At 32.5% G+C, this 15,718-nt stretch overlaps 1 protein-coding gene across 2 annotated transcripts in view; it reads left to right on the top strand.

Annotated features, from left to right (window-relative positions):
* The window catches only part of LOC148598140 (MAM and LDL-receptor class A domain-containing protein 1-like), a 156,544-nt gene that overhangs the window by 128,229 nt on the left and 12,597 nt on the right, over positions 1 to 15,718 (top strand). For both annotated transcript variants that reach the window (XM_088562174.1, XM_088562173.1), the window contains 12 exons: positions 865 to 1,206; positions 2,739 to 2,840; positions 4,329 to 4,463; positions 4,951 to 5,177; positions 6,797 to 6,914; positions 8,575 to 8,685; positions 8,948 to 9,091; positions 10,015 to 10,362; positions 12,298 to 12,399; positions 13,603 to 13,783; positions 14,217 to 14,392; positions 15,221 to 15,334. In XM_088562174.1, coding sequence (XP_088418300.1) covers positions 865 to 1,206; positions 2,739 to 2,840; positions 4,329 to 4,463; positions 4,951 to 5,177; positions 6,797 to 6,914; positions 8,575 to 8,685; positions 8,948 to 9,091; positions 10,015 to 10,362; positions 12,298 to 12,399; positions 13,603 to 13,783; positions 14,217 to 14,392; positions 15,221 to 15,334 — 2,100 coding nt within the window. The remainder of the gene's footprint in view (positions 1 to 864; positions 1,207 to 2,738; positions 2,841 to 4,328; positions 4,464 to 4,950; positions 5,178 to 6,796; positions 6,915 to 8,574; positions 8,686 to 8,947; positions 9,092 to 10,014; positions 10,363 to 12,297; positions 12,400 to 13,602; positions 13,784 to 14,216; positions 14,393 to 15,220; positions 15,335 to 15,718) is intronic.

Raw genomic sequence — 15,718 nt, 5'->3', positions numbered from 1 at the left:
TTATATTTTACATGATTGATTGTCAAAGAAATATTCAAATACATAAATAGAAAATTGAACTATATTGTATTAATGTCTTTGATATTCATATATGGATTCCACATAATTTGTTATGTTTAATGCTATAAATAGATTGTCAAGATTACAAATTGAGAAACATTATAAAAACGAAATGAAACGAAACAAAAAAAAAAAAAAGAAAGAAAGAAAACGGAATTTAAATTGAAATTTTGAGTCATCAGTATTGTGTGGATGTGTAGTTCTAGTAGTGGTGAAATTGTTGTAAATAAATAATCTTTTTGGAAATACAGAAAGAACAAATTACCATCAATTGATTATTAACTTTTTAAAATACCTATAAATATATCATGACTTCCGAGGTTCAATGCCATCAGCGCTTTGATTAAATGTTCAGTATCATGACAAATATCATTTGTGCAAATTTGGTGGAAAGTGTTTGACCAATCTTTTGTTTTACCAGGTGAGCGATTCATGCTCTTGAGAACCTCTAGTTATACTTAGTTCTAAATCGATATGGAGGTCAAAACGTGCACGTTGTCAAATAGGGGGAGTGGGAGTATCAAGTTAGTGAGCTAAAGCTCTTAGTTTTTTTTTTCTAGTTTTCAAATAAATATCAAGTTTTGTGATCAGCAAATTGACATTCCATATGATCAATGAAGTCATTTAGATTTAATGCACTTGATTGGTATAATGTTTTGTTTGTAGGAAGTCAATGAGCGAAATTATAGAATTTATTTCACATGTGTTTTATTGAAATTTATTACACAGGGGAACATTTGATAATTTTCTATTAGTAATATGATAATTGCCTATTAACTCAAGATGGTTAATTTTTAATTTTAGGTTCTTTCCTTTGGAATGAGGCTGGTATTTCTCTCTTAATTTCACCGTTGCAGATGGTAACAGAAAAATCATGTGTTTCCTTCCAATACTGGATGGAGACGTTTAACCGCAACAGTTCGTTTTCTGTTCATGTATACTCCAACAACACTTTAGCGGCAACCACCATAGCCTTTATGAATATTGGCAGTAGTTGGAAAACTAGTGTGAGCTCTGATGGGTGGCGACAGGGCAAGTTTGAGATCAAGCCATCTGTTACTGGATCCAGACTTGTGTTTAATGCCTTTTATGCAAGTATTGGTTTAGACAATGTTCAAGTCACCCCTGGAGAGTGTGCCAAAGTGTGTAAGTAACAGTAATACATGTGCTAATGTCAGTCTGTCTATTTTTTTTTGGTCATAATTTTCTATTCTTAATTTATTGCAAGCACTCTAGAATCATAATGTTTCAATGAATTTTGTCCAATAACACCTGGGCCAGCTTTCCAAGTATTTCTGTTCATGCAAAGAAAAGGACTGCTCTAGTAAGGCCATTTAAATATGTCACAGATTGATTATATATGGCTGATTGGAAAACATTGGAATACAAACTATCCTTGGACAAAATTATTGAAACAAAATTATGATAAGGGCATTGTATCTAAAAAAGAAACGAAATGAAAATATGCCAGAAACCAGACTCAGACAACAATCCTCTCTTTAACAATGAATGCAGGGTACAACTGTTATGTCAGTTGGAGAATGATGCATCATGATAAGATACGCAAGGTTAAATGTAACTCTTCTTTATTTTTTAACCGAAAAGTTACATTTTCACCTAAAAGCACCATACCAAACATCTTGCATGATCTTTGATTTAAGAAAAAACCCAACAGGTTTTTTTATAAATCAGAGAACACAATAGACCTAATATTGTAAGTGTTGTAATGGTTGCTTCTTTGGAAATTTCAGATTGAAAGTAATCAATTTTCATGATTAAGAAGAAAAATGTCAAAATTACATTTTTTTACAATTTTTGCTGCTTATTTCTGTACTTCCCTTTGTTTTAATTTATAACTATTTTAAAATTTTAGGAAAAATATGCGTTTTTCTACCAATTTGAATGAAAGTTTTGAACATTTGAACAGTTTTTTAATTTGTCCTTATTTTTGGCAGAATCCTGTTGAAAATGTTTCAGGTTTTTGGTTCATGTACATATATATAGCATTAATGAACAAGTAATCAAGGGAACCAAGATTATAGCGGAAATCAAGAGATTGTAATCCAGGGACGAAGACCAGACAGGGGAAAAGACACACTCAACAAAGAACATAAAATAACTAAAATAATACAATCAAAGTATTAAAAGTAAATGAGCAACTCGGACTCCACTAAAAACTGGGAAATCATGAAATATAGATTTTCAGGGTCATTTAATGAGAAACTTTCACTTGTTGTAAGTTGTTACTAAACTTTTCCATTGTAGCATTTTGTTAACCAGCTTTTATTTTTTTTTCAATATTTTTTCCAGCTGATTTCTTTAACAAGTAAACAATGTGACAATAAATCAGCAAAAATTAATCTTTTTGTTTGAGCAATTTTTCTATTGACATTTGCAGCTTATATTTTTTTAAAACCCTGAATGTATGGTACCTATGATTATTATCTGAATATTCATGCTGACTCCAAAAATTTAAATTTTGAAATTTTGGTGTTTCAGCCAATGAAATTATGTTATTTTTATGCAGCCAATCAAAACTCTTGGTCTACATTCATTTAATTCCTACCCAAAATGCATCATATCCTGAAACTTTGAATTGCTATCCTGTGATGAATATGTAGAATAAATGATCTTTTTCCATTCAACGTTTGTTGTTTAATCTGATTATTTATATTTAGCATGTCCCGGACAGCACAGTTGTGGCGGATTCTGCATTGACAGTGAGAAAGTTTGTGACCGAACTCCAGATTGTCCAGACGAGTCAGATGAATCAAACTGTGGTTAGTGTTGAAAAAAAAATGTACCTGAACCGATCCATGCAACTTAAATTACAATTGGTCATAGATCACCGATCAGTTTCCAATCAGTCATTGATCCGTCAAACCGCTCTTTAAACCAGTAATTGATCATCAATCACTGATCAGTTTCCAATCAGACATCAATCCGTCCAATCGATCAATTAAACCAGTGATCATATCATGTAATTAACCATGGAGTGATCAATATTTTTTAAGGATTCCGTTATCTTGTTTGTCAATTTTTACACATAATGGAATCAATCAAAAAATCAGTTAATTACTTTTATTTTACATTAGTTTTATTTTTAGCCAAAAAAATCTCAAAATTAGTGTAATTTCAATATGGTAGTATATTGGAATCGTTCCAGTGGAAATTCTTAAATTTACATGAACCAGTCTTCTGTCATTTTACATAACAAAACTGTGGTCAGATCGGTCATCAGTTATTGATCTGTCATCAATCAATCAGTTATCATTCATATCTCCATCAATTAGTTAGGCGAACAAATGAGGGACTGTACTAAAAGGTTACATTAGAAAGTGTATGTCTTGCTGTTTTACCTATAATTATAATTAAATTATTTTGGTATTCTATAAAGGTATTGATTGCAATTTTCTTAACATTTATCACATATGAATGTTTGTTTGTTTGTTGGGGTTTAACGTCCGAGCAGCAATATTTCAGCTATATTCAGACAAGTCACATATGAATGAAGTTTTGTTCTATTACATCAAATATATAGGGCCAAGAGAAACTTGAAATCTTTTTAGGAGAAGGAGACATCTGGCTACTGGAGAAGGAGATGTTTTGCTTTCCCTTATTTTGATTTAACTGAAGTGTCATTAAGCTGCGCTCCAGATAAGAATCATGCAAAATGTGATTCATGGTTGGAAAGCCTACATATCTTTATTTTTGATATTTTGTTTAAAATGTTATAGTAAACAGAAATTAACACAGCTTGTTCTTAAAAGATAAAAATTACCAGTATATTTAATGTACTGTAGAATTCAGAATTAAGAGAGATAACTCTGTAAATGACACTAAAATATGATATGAACTGTTGGATTTTCTATATGGATTACCTCCTAAGAGCAGACAAATTGGATTGAATAATTCTACATTTCATCATGTATAGACCTATAAAGCAAATTAATAACAAAAACAAAAATGTATAACTGATTTTGGGTGTATCACATATTACAGAATTTGCATGATTCTTACAAAGGCTACTACTTAATTCCTCACTTAATCCATTTTTTTTAGGAAAATCAGAGGATGTTTACCCCACTTGTGCACCTAGTACGTGCTCCTTTTTCTTTCTTATTATCTGCATATTATTTTGGTTATTTCGTATTCATGGTTGTGTGTATTTACTTATTCTGGTCTTTGTCCCTAATTGTGTTAATTTGGTTTGAGTTCTTTCCCGGTTCCCTTTCTTGGGTTTCTCAATACGTTACATCTTTTTTTAGGTTCCAGTATATCATGCAACTTTGAGGACCCATATCTCTGTGGTTACATTAACACAGACCAATACAATGCAATGGAAGGGAAGCATGCTATTTATCAAGACATGATGTACGATCACACCAAAGGGGATATCTCAGGTAAGACTCAGCTTAGCCTCAATTAATATAGTGTTATACATGATGTATGATCACACTAATGGGATTATCTCAGGTAAGACTCAGATTAGCCTCAGCCAATATAGTCATATATGGATATATGGTCACACCAAAGGGGATATTTCAGGTAAGAATCAGCTTAGCCTCAGACAATACAGTGATATCCACCAAAGGAAATATCTCGGGTAAGACTCCACATGGCCCCAGTCAATATAGTGGTATACACAGTGTGTAATCACACTAAGGAGGTCATGTAATTCTACTTTTGTACATAGAAATGAGTAAGTTTTGACCTAAAAATCTGTTCTGTTAAATGTAAGTTTTAAAAATTATATCAATTGCAAAATATACCCCCTAATTCTAGGGTGAGAAACGAGGGTGGGGTGGGGATGGTGGGGAAGGTCACGTAGTCCTAGTCTTGTATGATAAATATTTTTTTTTTACACTCATAGGGTTCTTTCTTTTACAGGAACATTTTTTGGCATGGTCAGTTACATAGGCAGCACTTTCACCTTCCAGTCACCAGTGGAGAATGTGACGACTCCGTCTTGCCTCTCTTTGTTTTACCGTGGAGATGTAGGACTATTCTCGGCAGAGTTGGTTTACAGAGATGTGTACAACAGGACAGAAAGGAGGAAATTTAATGACACAGCTCTGAAGTTAACTGATGGAAGTACTATTTGGAAACCAATGCTGGTAATATATGATACTGTAAATCTACAAACTATTCCCCTGCTTGGAAGGAGACGGGTACACGATTTTACCCTTTTTTATGTGTATGTCCGTAACAATTTTTTCCTTCACAGTTTTCTCAGCAACTACTTATCATGGGGGTTTGATATTTTAAAATACTCTTCCTGTAGATATGTTATATGGTGGGATCCATTGTCAGAAAAATTTAAATAAACTTTCTGTTTACCAAGAACTTTGTTTATTTTTCCTTATATTGTGATTGAAAGTGGAGGTATCATTTAAGTAAGCATTGCTCCCAGATTTCTTGTTTCTGCTTTTTTTGCGGTAATCACTGAAAATTGATACATTTGAATATGTTTATTTAACATAATCTGCATGATTAGCAACCGAAAAAATTAATAAGTTTGCAGTATCCTATTTACATGGTTGTACAAAATTTCATGTATTGTATAGTTTTCCTTTCATCGTTTGTCTACCCCGGACTTGACTATTTATGAGCAACTCGGCGGGTGTTTCTAGAAAAGCAGAGGACGCTTACCCTACTGGTGCACCTGGTCCATGCTCCCAGTTTTTACTGGAGTCCAAGTTGCTCATTTACTTTTGTTACTTTGTATGTATGATTTTAGTTACTTTATGTTCTTTGTTGTGTATGTCTGTTTTCCATGTCTGGTCTTTGTTCCTGGATTACATTCTTTTGATTACCGCTATAACCTTGGTTCTCTTGATTACTCTGTAAACTCAGAAATATGTGCAGGTCTTTTTTTTTTTACGATTTTTTCTAATAAATCTAGTTTTGCACAGCTTTTAAATTGTAGTTTTATTTATATGGATTGTTTTAATACATGTGCTGTATTCAATACAAACGAAAAATAAATGATTAGGTACACTAAGGATGTTTTAGGCCCTCTACTAGGCTGAATTTGTAAACATGGCGCTTTCATGAAAAATGATTGATAAGTATGACATCAGTGTTCAAATCCAGTTTTTGTACTTATTTGTGCATCATAAAAAAATGTGAAAAATAGTGCACAGCTAAATTTTATGAAGTAAACAGTTTTCAAATATTTTCATTGCTTTTTGTTGAAATTGTAAGCTGACCAAGTCCAAGTGGAGAAATGCTTTAATACAATTTGTGACTTTTCTCAATACATCTAATTTGTACAGGAAAAATTGCAACACATTTTTTGCATGTGTTTTGTCATAAATTTAGGGACTACCATGATAAACATGTTTCTGATTAATAAATAATAAACTGGAAAATAAAATCATAGTGTAATTGATGTTTTCAATAGGATTTTATAACTAAAAAAGATATGGTTTTCGTATGATTTCTGAAAATAATAATTTCATGTATTTTTAAAGAAGCAAAAAATAAATTAACCGTACTGGTTTTAAACATGTTTCCATATGTTTTAAAACATGAAAATGTATGTGACAACATCAGCCTGCAATGATTTTGTCCTGTTTCTTTTCAATCCAAAAACAAACTTACCTTGGAAATTCTTCCTAGTATCTCTTTGTTGATGGGCTCCTGCTAAAATTGAAATGTTTCACTAACCATGTCAGTCCATTATTTTTAATTAGTTTGGTATTTTTCATTGCTACATTTTCTCTATTTACAGATGCCAGTTGGTGTTGGTGATGTCAGTGTTCATTTCAGTATATTGGGCTATAGTAGCCAAATTAAGTATTTTGGAATTGATGATGTCACACTTACTCCTGGAGCATGTCCAACTATTAGTAAGTAAAAAGAGCTGAAGAGAGATGGTTTCCCCTGTTTGCATTAGTTATCATTAAATTTTATTTTATATGGATTTTTTTGTCCCCTGCAGCAATAAAGGAACGGGACATAGAAGTACTAGTGTCCATGCTTCTGTCATGTCACTTATGTGGATGCATCTTCTTGGAAACTGCTGGACAGATTTTGTTCAAATTTTGTAGGATTGTTATTCAATAGTTGTAGTTAATGATGTTGCACCACCATTTTTATTTGACAAATTTTACAGGAGTTCTGAAACATAAGCACTTATCATTTAGGACTTAAGGAGTGGCTTGTTTAATTGTTATTTTTATCCTTTTTTTTTTTGTATCGTTTTAAAAATTTTTTTATTAAGACCTGACTAATAATCTTCTTGATTATATTCACTTTTAAATTGGTTGTGTAATTTTCAAGCATTTCTTCAAAATCATGAAAGAGGAAGACTTAAAAGAGGCACATTGTGTATAAAATTACATGCAATTAGTGTATAATACGAGTGAGGGTATATTTGAATCACCTTGTCCGTCTATCCATCTGTTCATCTGTCTGTCCATCCGTCTGAAATTTTCACAATTATCTCTGCTCCTATTGGTTGGATTGATTGTAAATTTGGTATGTGGCTTCATATAAATAGGGCATATATTGTAAGCAATTTTGGTTGCTCTAGGAAATCAACTTCCTGTACGGGTGGGGGTATGCATAGCACGACAATGCATGCAATTTCATATTTTTTCAAAATTTTTTTTTTTTAACCTCTATCAAGTAATCAGCACTTGATAGAAGTTAAAAAAAAAGAATTTTTTTTAAAATCTAAAATTGCTGGATGACCTCAAAACTTAAGTATTTGAACTTGAACTTCACCAAACTGTAAATAACCACATTAGCCATGGTGCACAATGGAAAATAACCAGCACAGGTTGTTGGATTTGTGTATCGACTATGCAAAGTTGCCTAAATATATGACTATCTTAAGTTTGTTTTAAGAAATAATTCATAGAGGGGGTAGATTTGTACTCATTTTAACATGGGAATGACATTTATGTTCGATTATTTAACACCAAGCGATAGTGAGGTGTTGTTAAATGAGAATATAAATGCCAAACCCATGTTAAATTGAATACAAATCTACCTATGGAAGGAATTATTTCTTTCTAATACGACAAATACGGTCACTTTTGTGAGAAAAATTACCCTAGGCATAGCCAAAATAACGGCTATTCCGTTAAACTTCCCCATATGAAAGTTGGATTAAATTTGTATATTTATGTCATCATATGTGTTAAATGTGTGTATTTATATAATTCATTTAAATTAGATAACCTCTCAGCCGTTAAATTCTTGTGTAAACATTTTTAAATGAGTGTTTTGTCTCAAAGCGACACCGAAAGAAAGGAGACAGTGCACAGGTGCTAAAGGTGGGGTTGTACCGACATTTACTGTATAAAGATATGAAGACGTCTTTTTAGAATTATTGCTTTGTAAGTCCCAAGGAATGACACTTAAGGATCTTACAGTTTCCTTTGTTTTGGTTTTTACGATTCTGATGTGAGAATACTCCTTAAAACACAAACCATATTTTGCAATATTTATAAAAGATTTAATGCAATTATTTCGGAATCTTATTTAGCTTTTCTTTTGTAGATTGCCCATCAGAACTGCAGGCTTGTTATCTTGATGGTCTCTGTATAGCCAACTATAAAGAATGTGATAAGATACGACAGTGTCCATCCGGAGAAGATGAAGCCGATTGTCGTAAGTTATAAACACATAGTAATGACTACTGTTTTACCTATTTTGACTCTCGTGTGAGGAACCAAAACTCATTTTGCCTGTATCAAAATTGGATAGCCATAAAACCTTGCTTGGTCATATGTCTATTGGAGTTACCACAGCTGTGGTTTTAAGACCTTTGATGCATATCATATCAGAAGAAAAATTTACATTGAAAAGTGTAGGGGCAATTGTGTGCTTATGAAATGCGGCTAATAATTTTGTTTCATTCATCTTTTTACAGCTTTCAATATTACGTGTAATTTTGAACGATCATATTTGTGTGGATATAACACTGGGTCTTATTGGACTTGGAGGGATGCCTTTGTTCATCATAAACCTACTGTTGACCATACCTATGGGCATCATGATAATAAAAGTATTGTAGGTAAGGTAATTTTAATCAGTTTCTTGGTTCAAGATTTACAGCAATTTGAAGTAGAGTGGTACTGATTTTAATCCAAATCTAGCCCGGCTTCTAAGTGATTTAAACAGCTCTTTAGGTGAACATCTGCACCACATTTTACCATTATGTCCCTAATATATTACCATAGAACACCTGTGTGATCTTTTTATCACTCTCTGTCAAGTTTTAATGGCTGTAAATTAAGAAAATCTTGTCATAATTGATCAGGTAAATGAAAGCTGTCCCATTGAAAAGACTGTCTACAAAAACAGATGTTCTGTGGTACTAAGTAAGACACATTGGTAAAATGTAGGGAAAATTTCTACCTGGAGGGCTATGTAAATCTCTCGGAAGTGTAGCTAGATTTGTATTGAAATTAGTACCACTTCATTTCATATTGCTATAAAATCTACGAAAATTGTAAAGCCATATGATATATTAAACAGTGTTTAATCAAGAACACATGGTATTACCACATTCCTACAGTTTTGTTTAATCAAGAACACATGGTATTACTACATTCCTACAGTTTTGTTTAATCAAGAACACATGGTATTACCACATTCCTACAGTTTTGTTTAATCAAGAACACATGGTATTACCACATTCCTACAGTTTTTTGGGGTTATTTTTGCAATCAAGGAAATAGTGTGCACTGAATTTCTCTTCAACTTTGAGATTATTCCTGTATTTAATTCTGAAAATTGGTATAAAGATGTTAAAGACAACCCTATATATCTGAATCATAAGGCAAGAAAGGTTAAGGAGGTAGAAGTTTAATATAAAAAAATCAAGATTTTATGCCAAAAAAATGATTGTTTTACTTAATTTTCGAAGGGTGTATTTACCTGGCATTTGTATAACATTTAAAAGCCTGTGTTTGATAAGTCCTCTATATTTTTCAGGACATTATGCATACTTTGTATCTGACTCTCGATTATATTATAATTTGGAGTCACCCCAAATAACAACACGTGGAGGGTGTGTCAGGTTCTACTACAACATGGAAGGTGGGGCTTCGGCTCAACTCATGGTCAACGTGAAATCCCGTTATGGCCTATCAACCTCTCGTGTCTTCTATGCCAACGGAATCTTCATTGAGCCAGACGAATGGAAGGAAGGGTCATTCCAGATCCCTGCGGGAGATGTTTATGTACAGTTTTCTGGATATGGGGATTCATTTGATCATGCTCCTGCTACCATTGCAATTGATGACGTAGAAGTTTTGGAAGGACAGATGTGTAACATCTCTAGTAAGTTATTAAATCCAAGAGACAAAAATGTTTATACAAATGTTTTTTTTAAGTATCATTCTGTGTAAGAATTAGGCGATGGGTGGCACATCATTTTTCTCAGTTTTGCCTTTTTTGCTGCAAATACATTCAATACTTTTTATAAACAACCCAAAAGCTATTTAAATTTATCCCAAAGGGTCTGTTACACAGATATTTTTTTACTGCTTATAATAAGTTATTAAGAAAAAGTGTGGGAAAATTTTCCACCATTTTTCCAACAGGCATTTGAACTATGTTTGACCTATTGATATCTTAAAAGGGCAAACTTTCCTAACATTTTGATGGTTATTTCTTGAGGTTATGAGATATAAATACTTTGATAATGCAATATCATGTCTACGTTTTTTTCTCCATATTCCACAACTTATGCACGTTTTGCCTGATTCTTAAACAGCAAAGTACTTACGTATTAGGATTTGTATCTAGTTATATATTAAATCGCTACTTTGATGGCCACCAAAAATGTAACAGAAGATTTATTGAATGTCTTGAGAGAAAACTATTTGCCAAATATTTTCATCTAAATAGTTTCAATCTCTACAAGGTTTCCTCTTCAGAAACCTGGAAAAACTCCCCTCTACACCAGACACTTTTTTAAATTCCTATAAGTCATTTATAATGTATAACCTGAGTAAACCGAACACATGTCTAAACCAAACACCTGTCTAAACATAACACCTGAATAAATTAAACACCCAAGTAAACCAAATACCTGTGTAAACCAAACACCTGTCTTAACTGAACACATGTCTAAACCAAACACCTGCCTAAACAAAACACTGTCTAAACCAAACACCTGTCTAAATCAAACACCTGAGTAATCCAAACATCTGTATAAACCAAACACCTGACTATACTAGTATCAACTAAACAACTTCTACAGTCTAACAAAGGGTTTGGTTTAGAAAAGTTTTACTTTACCTAGCAATCCACTGTTAATACAAATGTTCAAACACTGGGACATATGTCTCTGTACTCTCATTGTTACATTGGGTGAAATCAGACATAGTAAAGTTGTAACATTTATCAATATATAGTAAAATCAATGAAAAGAGCATTGCAAAATTAACTCAAAGATGTCGGTACATTACAATTACATAATAAGTACATATGTCTATATTGTCATTTGCAAAAAGTCTTACAAGACTTATGAATGAAGTTCAGCAGCACATATAGATAAATGCAATGTATTATGAAGATGAATTGAACATGGTATCATACCATATTTTAAATTGCAAAATTATGATCAATACAAAATAATAAAAAAAAATATTTATGCACATTTTTGTCCATAAAAATCCATATCACAATTTGAATGCCCATAATTAGCACAAATATTTTTCAAAATAATAATTCAAAACCAAAAACATTTCATGGGCAGATAACTCATGTCAGGTAATATGTTTTATTGTAGGCCTTTACCGCCACACACCAGATTTCATATCTTTCTTTTTTGGTCTTCACACTGTCAATCATTTGTTAACAGCATTTACTTTTCATGGACGTTTTACAGATTGATCCACAGACCTTGCCCTCATTTTTTACTCAATGTACTTATTTAGTTTATTACAATTAATTTGGTGGACCTTATTATTTCAGAAGTTGGTTTGCTGTATATCTATTCACAGTTGTATACAAACAGATTTTTTATTTAACATACATTTAATTCAAAAAAGACAATTTTTTAAGAAGAAAAAAAAAACGTGCTAAAAATATAACAAAATAATATTTGTGTTGATCGATCAATGAATTTGCAAACCATCCATTTAGAAAATAATTCTTATTTCTTGACAAATTTGTATTGGCTTTTTAAAATTCTTCAGAATAGATTTGAATTATGATTTTAAAAATGTAAAACATCTCTTGCAAACAAACTTTCAATTTACTTTACAGGTTGCCATGGGGATGAGTTTACTTGTCGTGATTCTGGTATGTGCATCCCAAGATTCCTTACTCAAGATGGCAGTGCAGATTGCTTGGATTCGTCAGACGAAGGTTAGGCCATAGTTATTTTAGTATTCGTTTTACAAAACTTTTGCTGAATTAGAATACATCAGTTTTCCCAAGACTCATTATGTAAAATTCCTAGTGAGAACAGTGATAGTGATAAGTCTGTCCTTCCATCCTTACTTCTTTCCATAATGAAGAGAAATACAGTCCTTGAACAACCCGTGCAACGATTTTACAGATCTATGATTGCTGAACTGATTGATCGCTGACGGATTAAAAACCAATGACTGGAGACTGATCTTACTGCAGTTATGTTATGTAAAATGATGGATAATCTGTTTAAAATGAAAGAAATGTGATTAATTGATGTTTAAATCTGTTGCACTGTATAAATATGTGTACAACACCGACAGTTGAAAAATAAACAAAAATCGTGAAAAATATTGACTGCTATGTGGTCACATGATGCGATCACAGGTCTAATGGATCAGTTTGATGGATCATTGACTGATCGGTGATCAATGACTGATCACAGTTTTTGTTGCATGGATCGATTCAGATACTGTATATCCTTCTCTTATCCACATTACTGAAGAGAAGTTGATAAATCTTTCCATGAATATTTATCAACAGTTATTGAAGATATTATTCACATATTTCATATATCAATCTGATTTTATTTTTGGGTAGGGGGAAGAGACAATGGGAAACAAACATTGCCTTTTATGAATACATAAGGATACAGGAATTATGAGCTTCCTCACAGTTTTTCTAGGTTGCTATTTCTAGGAAAGCAGAGGATGCTTACTCTACCCATGCACCTGGTTCATGCTTTCAGTGTTAGGAGTTTCTGAGTTCATCATTTACTTTTGTTATTGGTAATTTCATGTTCTTTGTTGTGTGTGTTTGTTTTCCCTTTCTTGTCTTTATCCCTGGATTACATTAAACTTGGTTGTTTTTATTACTCTTTCGGACCGTAAATTTAAACATTGAAATATCAAAAATGTGGAATACTGTGATAGTACTCTTTTTTTTGTGGATACCAACTTTCGTGGATCAGGGAGGAAACACAAGTTTGTGGATTCTTTAATTCGGATCTGAAGTTTTCAGTATAAACATCAGTAGGAATATACTGATTGTTGGGAACCAAATTTCGTGGTTTGACCTACTCACGAAAACCACAAAAATTGGTACTCCACAATCAATAGTACTTTCACAGTACCTTATTTTCTTGAATTATTTTGGTAGCTGGCAATATGACAGACCCAGTTGGCACAATATATCCAGCTGTACGACTGGTTGGAGGCAAAACAGAAGCAACCGGGCGACTTGAAATAAAGTATGCTATGGGTTATAAATATCTACCAGTTTGTTTGACATATTGGGATGAGCATGACACAAAAGTAGTCTGTAAACAGCTGGGATACAAGTAAGTTGTGTTTATACATATATTGCTTAAATCCAAACTGAAAAAAAAAACCCAAAAATTATCAATTGTAACAAAATTTAATGTTGCCAGAAAAAAAGGAGAGCTAGATACCTTAAAAATGCCGAATTTTCTTTCTTGCTGTATCTTTTAGATTTCAATTTGTTTACTTCTTTATAAAATCCACCCAGATTATGCATCTAACACATTACTTTTGTACTTACAGCAACTCAAAGCAACATGAATTTTTTTCGGTCAAATTTTGTTATTTTTTCATCTTAATTTTGTTATTTTTGCCTTTTTTTAAGCTAAAATATGCTATTTTTTTGTCAATTTTGGGGCTAGGATTGGCTATTTATTTTGTCAAATTTTGTTATTTTTTTATCTAAAATCCACCCAGATTGTGCCTCTAACAGCATCACTTTTGTTCTTTCAGCAACTCGAAGCAACATGAATATGGACTATATGGACAAGGACGATCTTCGTCTTATTTCTCCCATGAATATTATTGTGATGGTTCAGAAACACATTTACAGAGATGTGCAAGTAGCTCAAGATATATATCGTACTGTTCTAAGCAGAACATAGTGTCCATCCAGTGCTCTAATACAGGTAGGTTTATCATAGTGTGTATAGCCAGATGTGCCACACATGAGAATCATATGGTTTGCAACATATGATTATCATACAAATTAAGCATGATGTGATAATCATATGTTTCTGTTTAAACAAGATTATTGTTCGATTTTTGTATGATTATCATACGAATCAAGCATGGTATGATAATCATACGTTTCTGTTTACACATGATTATCCACAATTGTCATATATTTTTTCATAAACATATGATAATCATGTGTTCCCAAGCCAAAATTATCATAAGCATATGACTATCATGTGTGAATTGTCATATGATTATTATGTGTTGCAAATTTGTCAGTGCACTGGTATGAAATGTCATAGATACCGTATATGGTTTATCACTTCTTTTCAAGTGTGTCTAATTTCTGTATTTTCGAGATGTTCAAGCTTACTAATGGAAAAATAAGACATAGTGAAAATTCCACCCCTCAATAGTTATAATAAAATCAGCTATGCTCCAGATAGTTCTAAATGAGAATTAGACACAACACCCCAAAAGTAGTAGATGATTTGTTCATGAGAAATCTATGTTGAAATCAATGTGAAATACAAGTTGGATGAGTAATTTTCTTTGTTCCCTGGCATCCCTCGTTGTCTTTGTTTTCTTAGTAGTATATTATATCTTAGTTTTCAGTTTTATAAATGGAAGATTAATAGATCTGGGATTTCTTCATGATTGTGAGAAATTCTGTCTTTCGATGAGTGGAGTGCAGCAGAATGATTGGAAAAAACAGAATTTCCTGCTTGAATTTTATAACCTCCACTTATGCACTGAAATAAGCAAATTTTTTTTTTCAGAATGCTTTGATGAAGAGTTTTCTTGTGGTGATTCAGCCATGACATGTATCGCCAACAAAGAAGTGTGTGACGGAGACGTAGATTGCCCTAATTCAGCAGATGAACAGAACTGTTGTTAGTATCTTGTGTCAATGTCAAAGAATCAGACAGTTGGCAAACATTCTGTAGAAATAGGCTAGAAAATGGCTTTGGTCAAGCATTCTCATTAAGGGCAAATCTTAAAGAATCCAGGGGTCGCAAACATAATTTAAAAAAAGCAAGTTTCAATAAATCTGGCAATGGGCAAATATTATCTTAAACAAGGCAAGTCTTAAGGTATCAAGCAATGGGCAAATATTATCTGAAATAGAGCAGTTCTTAAAGTATCAAGTAATGGGCAAATATTATCTGAAATAGGGCAAATTTTAATGAATTAAGGCTATTGAAAAACATTCTCTGAAAAAGAGAAAGTCGTAGTTTCTCCATTTGCCCTGTTGGAACCTTGATAATTTTAATAAG

The sequence above is a fragment of the Perna viridis genome, chromosome 14, assembly GCF_037379345.1.
Source record: "Perna viridis isolate PV_CMFRI_1.1 ecotype Kerala chromosome 14, ASM3737934v1, whole genome shotgun sequence".
Lineage (NCBI taxonomy): Eukaryota > Metazoa > Mollusca > Bivalvia > Mytilida > Mytilidae > Perna > Perna viridis.
The sequence above is the reverse complement of the archived record's forward strand: the minus strand, read 5'-3'. Positions and strand labels throughout refer to the sequence as shown.